The sequence below is a fragment of the Equus przewalskii genome, chromosome 6 (genome assembly GCF_037783145.1).
Source record: "Equus przewalskii isolate Varuska chromosome 6, EquPr2, whole genome shotgun sequence".
NCBI classification, from domain to species: Eukaryota; Metazoa; Chordata; class Mammalia; order Perissodactyla; family Equidae; genus Equus; species Equus przewalskii.
Window position 1 is genome coordinate 76141676 of NC_091836.1, and position 10615 is coordinate 76152290.

The 10615-nt window shown below is 36.9% G+C and overlaps 1 protein-coding gene and 1 long non-coding RNA gene across 2 annotated transcripts; both read right to left on the reverse strand.

Annotated features, from left to right (window-relative positions):
• Positions 1 to 283: 283 nt before the first annotated feature.
• LOC103540233 (olfactory receptor 2D2) lies at positions 284 to 1231 on the reverse strand. The gene has a single exon (XM_008506780.2). The coding sequence runs from the start codon at positions 1229 to 1231 to the stop codon at positions 284 to 286; it is 948 nt and encodes a 315-aa protein (XP_008505002.1).
• Positions 1232 to 7862: 6631 nt separating this feature from the next.
• On the reverse strand, positions 7863 to 10335 carry LOC139084329 (uncharacterized). Its single transcript, XR_011541680.1, has 3 exons — positions 10223 to 10335; positions 10007 to 10087; positions 7863 to 9371 (listed from the first exon to the last, which is right to left on the reverse strand). It is a non-coding gene; the product is annotated as an uncharacterized lncRNA (long non-coding RNA).
• Positions 10336 to 10615: the final 280 nt, after the last annotated feature.

A 10615-nucleotide genomic window follows, 5' to 3' on the forward strand; every position in this document is an offset into this window, starting at 1 on the left:
AGTTAGAGTAGGATAGTAATACATAGCATGATAAAAAAGACAGATTTTACCATTTCCAGAGTTTATAAAATATGAATGTTTCTCAGGGGTTTTCCTAATTCTTAAGTGCTGAAAGACCATGGTCCATGAATTATTGTCCTCCTTCTTCTACAAAGGAACCGCTGGATGAGGGATGGAGGGCGGATCCACAGCCAGGCCCAAGGATAAGAATCGTACTGTATTTGTCTTGCTCAGGGAACTACTCAGCAAGTCTTACAAGTAGGGAGCACAGAGGGTGTCGTTGTCAGCGGAAAATCCCAAGTCTGCGTGGGAAATTCCTTGTGGCTGCTTTCCTCAGAGATCCCTTCACATCCTTGTTCCTCAGGCTGTAGATGAGGGGATTGAGCATGGGGGTCACCATTGCATAGAACACAGACACCAGTTTTTCCTGTTCTTTGGAAGACTTTGGTGTCATGTAGGTGACAATTCCTGACCCATAAAAAAGAATAACGACCATGAGGTGGGCGCCACAGGTAGAGAATGCCTTGAGCCTTCCCTCAGCTGCCTTCATCCTGACCACAGTCTCTATGATGCGGCCATAGGAGATCAGAATTAGAGAAACAGGTATGAGGAGAATCATGACACCCATGAGGAAAATGACCATCTCTGAAGTGCGGGTGTCTGTGGATGCCAGGATCAACAGTGCAGGGGCCTCACAAAAGAAATGAGCAATACTATTGCTGCCTCGGTAAGGTAGCCTTAGTATGAATGTGGTGTCCACCACAGACACAACAATGCCACTTGTCCATGATCCTGCAGCCAGCCGGGCACACACTCTCCACGTCATGATGCTAGGGTAATGCAAAGGGTTGCAGATGGCTACATACCGATCATAAGACATCACTGCCAGAAGGGCACACTGTGTACACCCAAAAATGAGGAAGAGTAGAAGCTGAGCTGCACAACGTGTGAATGAAATGAGCTTCTTCCTGGATAGCAAGTGGGCTAGGGTCTGAGGAATGATATTGGTAGAGAAACAGAGGTCAGCCAGAGATAAGTTGAAGAGAAAAAAATACATGGGTGTGTGAAGCTGGGAGTCGACCTGAACAAGGGACATGAGAAGCAGATTCCCAAGCACAGTGACCAGGTAGACACCCAGGAATAAGATGAATAGCAGCTGCTGGGTGTGTGGGTCATCAGAGAGTCCCAGAAGGAGGAATTCTGTCACCTGTGTCTCATTTGTCTGTGTCATAGTTTTCTCTTTTTTCAGTATGAAGTCATCGCACGCTAAACATAGGTGTGTATAAAGTATAAAATTATACAATTCAGAGTTGAAGCGCTTAGGAATTGCCTCTCATCACTATCAACCCTTTGAAGAATCCTCGTTATAAGGTTTTTAGAAGATGATCAGGCTGCTTTGGTTGGTATGTTTTCAGTATCGTGAAACTTAATACTTTATAAGATGGGGAATTCATTTTTAGTGTCCTCTGGGAGGCGCAGAGTTCATAAAAATAATCATCCTCTTTATTCTGAATATTACACTTCTAATAATAAAAACATAGATTGAATTCATCTTTAAAATCACGCCATTTAATTTCACTTTATTATCAACTAAAACCCTTGAGTCTTATGCTGCTCTTGCCATACCTCCCCCATCTCATGATAGTGTTGATTTTTTTAGTTCTTTGGACATTCAACCATTCCTCTTGTCTATTCTCTGAGAAGACAGTCACTAAGGTATAAGAAATCAAAAAGAGCCAAAGTACTTTGCAGAACTGACATTTTTTCTTGGACAAAATAACCTATTTTAAAAGAGCTAGGAAACCAAGGGCTAACTCTGGAGAGTGTGCCATAATCTCTTTGGCAATCCCATCCCCAGCTACAGCTGGAGCTCCCAAATATCACTCTTAACTGTCAATGACCATCCACAATAGCAGACACAACATCACAACACCATTTCCATTTTAAGACGCGAGCCTGGCTCGTTTTCTGTGTTCACACTAAACTGCACTAATCTGCCATCTCCAGCCCATTGTCTCTCATAGCCTAGCATTATCCATCTACTCCTCCCAGAGATTAAAATCTGCTCCGAAAACTGTGCCTGTCTTTTTCATTTTTGTGTTCTTTGTTGTATGGCACACAGCTTTATTCAATAAATTGTCATTAATTAAATAAGGTAAATAAAAATAACTTGATCACATAATCTAGTAGAGTTGTTTTAAAAGTCTGCCAATTCCCTAGGAAGAATTCCAAGAATTGGGGAGCAATAATGAAACTTCATGGAACTCTTCCTAAAAGAGAGGAAAGAAATTTAAAGTCTAAAGTTTAAGGCCATATGCAAGGTTTGGGCTATCAATCCTTGATCTGTCTGGTAATGGTGCTTCAAAATAATGTTTTAAATATATTAAATAAAAATAAATATATCAAATAGGATGTACAGGATTACCAAGGAAACCAATATAATACAATATATAGTTATTAAAATAGTCTTAGAAAAGAATATGTGATATCATAATACATGTGCTTCTTTAATGCATTAAATTTTAAAATATTGTGGCAGGTCTAATAACCATGTTAATTTCAAAATGATGAGCTTAAATGATATTTTGAGCTATCTTCAACCACTGTAATGTTACATAAAAATATTTCTGATTTCTATTCGTGATAAAGTCATGGATCCTGCCAGGGCTGGTTTGGGTTGGTTACCTACATTCAAACAAAAAAAAAATTAAATTTCAATTCGAGTAAAAGAAAGATAAAGTAGTAGCATTCACATCTAAATTGAGGAACTCTCTTAATTCCAAGTTAAGAACTGCTGGGCTATGGGAATTACCAGCTTTCTCAAAAAGTTAGAATTACACTCTATGTAATCTGATGATGGACTCTTAGGCATCTGGATAGGTTTGTGAGTCAAAGTGATAAAGATTTCAATTCGTCATTGAAATAAAAAATGAATAAATAAAACATTAATATGAACAATCATATCTCTGCTTGATGATCGCTTATGGCTCCCTTATCTGACCACAGGCCACCTTTCCAGCCATTTTCCCTTCCACATAACTAGGACACACTGCATTTTTATATCCCACTGGTGTTTAAGAGCGTAGTCCCTCTATTCAGAGGTATGTCCACTACACAGAGTTAGCATCGCTTCCTTGAGCATTCATCACACTTTGAATATTCAGTCACTTTATTTGTTGAGCAAATGTTATTGGCCAAGCACATACTTGGTAATGGGGATACAGACAGAAGATCCAGCTCCTGAGGACAAAGAATCTCAGAAAGGAAGTACTGACTATAGTTGCATTTCATCTCCATTGCAGGTGGGGTGCCTGGAACACAATAGATTCACAGCAAATATTGGTTTAGTGAATGTATGCACCGGGCCAAGCGAGTCTTTATGATCTAACAATTCCTCAAATCAAACTAATATACGATTTCTTCTAAAGGGAAATGTAATCTATTGTCAAGATAGCTGATATAAAAATAAATTTTGAGAACACCAGCTATTTTAAGATGGGTACTTTTTCAATTGCTATCCATCTAGTGGATGACACTACCTGGTTGGTTCTCAGTCTCCTGTTTCACCTCAGATCCTTTAGACTTGCTTCCCTCTCTGCCACAGCTCACACATTTCCTAGAGTAGAAATTAGTACATGTGTCCAGATCTCAGGGAAAATTAAAGGGTAAGCAAACATTCTTTCTCAGTTTTGATGAAAAAAGACAGCATAAAACTAAACACTTATCACAAAGTTCTAAGTGATGCCTACAGTCAGTGGTAAACTTAAATGAAAAGGCAGCTATAGGATATTGCTGATTTCTATGCCTTCTTCATCTCACTAATAACTACAGGTTTTTTAAGATTCCATTTAGGAAAAATATTATCCAGGAACACCTTCCTTTCTGATTCACACATTTTCACCTTTCCCCACCCCTACCCATCCCCAACACACGTAGACATGGACACACGTAAGTACACACATTCACAAATATCTAGTCTATCCTAGATACATGTGTACCTACAGCATCATGTACTTACCTCTGTCATAACTCTTAACAAATTATATTGAAATTATTTTCTTTCTCTGTGACTGTAAGAGGTTCAAAGACAGGGACCATATTTGACTCATCTTTATTAACAGCAAATAAGATACATACTGGCACAGAATAAGTACCCAACACGCGTTTTTTGAGCAGATTTGACCTGAGCCAAAGTAGTAGGAGACAGAGAGGTAAATGTGAGTCAGATGAGTGTGATCTGTGACCTGTCAGATGGTAGGAGTTCTCACTGACCCTGGGAGGACAGCAGGAGAAGGCCGCCCGCCTGACCTCTCCTTATTTGTTTTTAAAAATTATGTTATTCATGCAAATGTGGAGGAGAAAATGCTTTCTCATATGAATCTGCCCCCAGGGTCAGGAAACTTCTGAAAAAAAAAATCATGTTTATGGTCAACCTTTCTCTCCTGTTATTCACTGTCTTTTCCTCAGATCTAACATCAACTTGTAAGTTCGCTTCTCTAAAAATGATATATATTACTGGATGTAGAACAAGTTTTTAGAGTTACAGAGTCATGGATTGTCTCATCTGACAAGTTCTCTTAAGTAGAGGATACTGAAGAAATTCATAGGAATCAAAGGAAAATACTAAATTCCCATTCCAATTCTAAGATATTTCATGCTCAAAATCACCTATTGCCTACCCTCCATACCCACTTACTGTCTTCCAAACGCAGCTCAACAAAGACATAAGAATCCCCACTCCAAGGATCAATATTGACTCCACGGAAGTTTTGCTTATGTCTCCATCAGGTGAGCGCCATGATTCTTCTTCACAGAGATTTTGACACTGTAATTGTGGTTTGATAAGGTAAATCCACTGTGGAAAAATCCTTGGCTAGATCTACTGCAGAAAAGTTAACCCTAAGAATCAGATTGTTTGAGCAAAATTAGTTGAATTTTAAAACCAAATCTATGAAGAAATTGAAACCTATTCACTCCCAATATATATCAGATTATTCCTTTTGTTCACCTCCTGCCCTCTGTTTCTTTTCCTCTAAAAATATTGCCAATGTTTTCTCATCTGGTGGAGAAAAAAGATCAAATTAGCACGTCAAAACCAGTAAAGAATTCTCACTGTTGAAGGGGAAACTGCTGCAGGTGTATTGGCTGCAGAATAGGCAGAGCAGAGATTGCAAGACTGAGAGCATCTTGTCATACAGTCAAAGGACTCAGCACAATCTCTGAAGTCAAGATCAAGGACAAGGCAGGAAGGAGAATCCCCACATCTCCCATGTCCTCCTGCTCCATCCACTGGTGTAAGCACTGACTTCAGGGCATATTATACAACAATAGTTCCACTTAAATGAGGTGAGCAGAGGGATACTAGGAGCAGTCTCTGGAGTGGCTGAAGTGCTCAGGAGAATTCTGAATTATTAGGGTGGATCCTGAGCTGCATTTCTTCTCAGAAGATTCACAAATGGTTATAAGAAGAACAGAAAATAGCATACAGTTAGCACTCATATCTTTGTTTATGGGCCTCATCACCATGTCTTCTTACATATCTTCTCTTTTGGGATGTGTCGTATTATTGTAATTAAGTATTTGGTCTCTGGCTTCTAGGTTGTAACCCAGGTCTATGATCTCTGTATGATTTTGAGGAGTTTTATTATTTACAGAATGTGAATATGATGTATAATATAATAAAAATTATATTGTATTATTATATAATCATAATTTTAACATTATTATATAAGAAGTATACTACATAATAGAGTCTCCAATTATTAACATTTTAACCAAATTTTGTTTATTATTCATCTCTTTTTATACACACGTTATTATTTTCATAACTTGATGGTAAGTTATAGACTTGATACCCAGAATATATAAGGTACTGCTACAAATTAATAAAAGTAAGAAAATTCCAGTTTTTAAAATGAGAAATAGAACAAGCACTTATAATATAGGAAATACAAATAGCTAACAAGAACATAAAAAGTTGCACTAACCATAATTAGCCCCCCGAGTATATAAATTCAAAACACAGTGAAATACCACTAACCTTTACAAAAACAGATAAAATGATTGAGGATGTAGGGCAATTACATTCCTGATGGGAGCATAAATTGGTACAATTAATTCAAAAAGTCCATTTGAAAGCGTTTTTGAAAACTAACCTAAACATACGCCTTCCCTCCTACAACCCAGTAGTTTCACTCCTGATTACATACCAAACAGAGACAGGTGTTTATATTTACTGCAAGATAGGTACAAGGATTTTTTATTACAGCTTTATTCATCATATCCAAAAGTGGAAACAATATAAATTTCCATGGACAGTCATGCAGCAGAATACTATTGAGTAATTTAAAAAGAAGGAACTACCATTACACACAACCACATAGACACATCTCCCAGAATGGTGTTTAGTAAAAGAAGCCAGACACACAAAGAAGCATGTACTGTATGATTCCATTTATTTCAACCTCAAAGACAGGCAAAACTATTTTATATTTTTAGAATTCCAAATAATGGTTACCTTTGAGGGAGTTTTGATTTGGAGCTAATTGGGAGCCTTTTGATATGCTGTCATTGTTCCACATTCTTATCTGTATAATGGTTGGATAGGTGTACACATATGTAACAATTTCTTCAGTTATACTTAAGATTGCTTCACATTACTGTATGTAAGTAATACCTCATTAAAAGAGAGAGAGAGAGAAGAGAAAAAAATGAAGTTAAGCATTTGATTGAAACTGCTGGGGACAGGAGTGTGAAGCAGCAGAGCAAATCCAAAGGCACAAACAGGGAAATAATAAAGATAAAAGAAGAAATAAATGAAATAGACAAGACATGAATACGATAAGATTAACAAAATCCCAAATTGGTTCTTTGTAAAAGTTACTAAGATAGCAAAAACTCTATCAAAGATTATTTTTAAGAGTGAAAATAGTAAATGAGGTAACTCCAAGAGGCTATTCCTCCAAAGAAATACAAAAAATTATGATGAATACTGTCAGAACAAACTACCTGGACCCTGGAAAACAGTCCAAAGTTTACAGTAACCAGTTGAATGTTCAATCAAGAAAAAGACAACTGAAACCAAGTAGAATTTTGTGTTGCTTTAACTTACTCTTACCAGGAAAGTGAAATGACATGCCACTGAATGAGAGAAAATGTTGCCGAACCAGGTTTGTTTTTGCCTGTCACCCAGAAAGCAAATCACAGAGACGACGAGTTTGCAGCAGAGAAAGGGTTTTAATCACAAGTCAGCCAAGTGAGGAAGTGGGAGAATGAGTCTCAAATCCACTTCCTCAAAAATGGGGACTCGGATATTCATGGGGTAGGATGGCAAGGTGGTCTGCAGTGTGGAGATAGATGATTGGAGGAAGGAGAGGTGAGGTAATAGGTGATCTGCACAAGTGTAGTCAAGCTTCATGCCTCCACATAGGATGCATGTTCACAAAATGGTGGCATTAGCATGATCTGAAGGTGGAGTTTTTAACCTCTTGACATCAAAAGGTCACTTACTGGGCACCTGTGCAGGTCCAGTTGATGGGTAGGTTGTCTCACCCAGTCTGAACTGGACAAGGGGGTTCTAATTCCTCCAAAACAGCTCAAATATCCATTACCATGGTGACCCAGGTACCAGGGAGATGTTGTCTATAGGAACCTAGGGGGTGTTGGATGGAATATTGCCTAAGCAGCACAGTTAACAATGGGTGGCTGAATAACTAAAAGCTATAATAAGTTATTGCAAAAAAAACCCACAAAACTTTACTAGCTACCTAATCATCAATAGCTGTTTACAGGTTCCAAAGATATTTGTACATCATATATCTGATGAGAGTCTTGTATCCAGAACAGATAAAGAATTCAAACAATTCAAGAACAAAAAAAATTCCAATTTAATAATGGACAAAGAATTTGAAAAGACAGGTTTCCAAAGAAGACATACAAATGGCTAACAAGAACATGAAAAGATGCTCAACATCATTAGGCATTTGGGAAATGCAAATGAAAAATCCACAATGAGATACCACTTAACTCCCATTTTGATAGCTATAATTTTTTAATAAGGAAGGAACAGAGGGAGGGAGGAAGGAAGGAAAGAAGGAAGGTAGGAAAGGCGGAAGGAGGGAAAGAAGGAAGGAAGGAGTTTTGGTAAGGCTGTGGAGAAACTAGAACCCCCACACATTGCTGTTGGGAATGTAAAATTGTGCAGCCGCTGTGAGAGACAGCTTGGCAGTTCCTCGGTAAGTTACTCATAAAATTACCATCTGACTCAGCAATTCCACTCCTAGGTACACACCCAAGAAAAGTGAAAACAAGTGTTCAAACAAATGCTTGTAAATAAATGTTCATAGCAGCACTATGCACAATAGTCTAAAGACGGAGAAAATCCAAATGTCCAACAACTGAGGAATGAATAAGCAAAATGTGGTATATCCATACAACGGATATTATTCAACCATAAAAGGAAAGGAAGTGCTGAAATATGCTACAACATGGAAGAACTCTGAAAAAATGCTGAATAGAAGAAACCAGACTTAAAAAAGTCACGTATATATGATTCTATTTACATGAAATATCTAAAATGAGCATAACCATAGAGATAGAAGTACATAGAGACAGCAAGCAGATTAGTGGCAGATAGTAGCTGGAAAGAGGGATGATATGGTACAGTTAACGATATGGGGTTTCCTTTCAGGGTGATGAAATGTTCTATAACTAGATACTGGTGACAGTTTCATAAGATCATGAATGTACTAAATGTCACTGGATTGTACGTTTTAATGGTAAATTTTGTGATATGTGTATTTTACCACAATTAAATAACTAAGTAAATAGTAGAAGAAACACACAGAATAATGGCAACACCAGCACCCAAACGTATTTACTAAAATGCATGACCAAGGTGCTCTGAAGATTTTTTTAGTTCTCAAGCAACACAAATCAAACCCATGGCCTTTTTTACAAATTATATGGAGAACACTTTTGTCTTCTGATGCATTATTTAAGGAAACAAATTAAAAGTCACCACTTTCATTTGAAAAACAAAAGTGATTTTTTTAAAAGGAGAGAAAAATGCAAATAAAATATTGAGTAAAAGGAAAATAATTACAGATATAACTTTTATTCAATGAAAGAGTATCATGAACAACTATATGCCAATAAATTTTAAAGTATATGAAATGAATAAGTTCATAGAAAACATAAAATTTGAAATTGATGTACAAAATAATTGAAGGAGAACATGAAATGGCAAATAGCACTGAAAATAAAACTACAAAGACTTCCCTTCCCAATACACTCCAGGTCTGGATAGTCTCACAGTTGAGTTCTACCAGACTTTCATGAAATGGTCCATTACTTTCTTTATACATTCTTCCCTAAAAAACAAGAAAAATAGTTAATGCTTCCTGTCTTATTTTATAAGGCTTGCATAAACTTGAGTAGTACAAAACTACATAATAGTGTATATAAGAGAAGAAAAATATAGATTCGTTTCACCTATGCATGTGGATACAAAAATCCTAACTAAAATTAGAGCTAATTGAATTCAAAAGTCTATTTAAAAATAACACAGCATGATCAAGTATAAATTGTCTCTGGGATGCAAATATGTTTTAACATCAGAAACTATACAAAGAAATTTATGAATTATTATACTGAAGGATAAAAATTAGATAATAATCTCGGCAATGCAGGAAAAATATTTGTTAAAGAAAAACACCTATTTATTATTTTTTAATTTTCGTAAAATGGGAATAAAAATAAAATTTCTTTTACCTGATTGATTATACACCAAAACCCAACAACATATCTCATATTTAACATGGAAATTTTAGGTGCAGTCTCTGAGACCAGGAACAAGACAAGAATGTTGCTATCACCATTCTGTTTAGCATAGCACTGAGAGTCATTGAAAACATCATGAAGAAAGAAACAGATATAATATATAAGAACTGGAAGAGAAGAAATAAAACTATTTCTAGTACTATTTGCTGATTATGTGTTTACCCACCTAGAAAAAACAAAAACAAAAAAATTCAATGAGCAAGCTGTTAGAGGTAACAAAGAAAGATTTCCTGGATTGGACCCCAACCTAACAAAAAGAAAAAAGCAGATTTCTCAACTAGCAATAATCAACTGGAAAATATAATTTTTAAAATAGGATACAATTTCACAACAGCAACAAAAATTATAAAGTATGTAGAAACGAATGAAAAATACACAAGACCTCCATGGGGAAAAACATGACACTGAGAACGAAGAAGGCAAAAAGTCTTCCCCAGAGCAAAAAGCTGTGAGATAAGCTTTGCTAACTGCAGCTGTGCATATTCAGCATAATCAATTGTTTAAAAGTAACCAGATCTTTCTCTTCCTCCTTAGTATATGAGTCAGCTGTCTTTCCCAGGAAGTCAAGGTCCAGACGTCAAGATTCAACCTCACAAGGCCAAATGCAGGCCGAAGATGAAAACTAACCAGAAAAGTCCAGACAGTCAAGGGAAAAGAAACTCAGTCTTCAAGGCCAAACACAGGCTGACGAAAAGGCACCAACCAGCAAGGCCACGTGCTCCTGCTCCCCTACCTAAAATCCTAGCACATGCTCTCCCTCCCCTACCTAAAACCC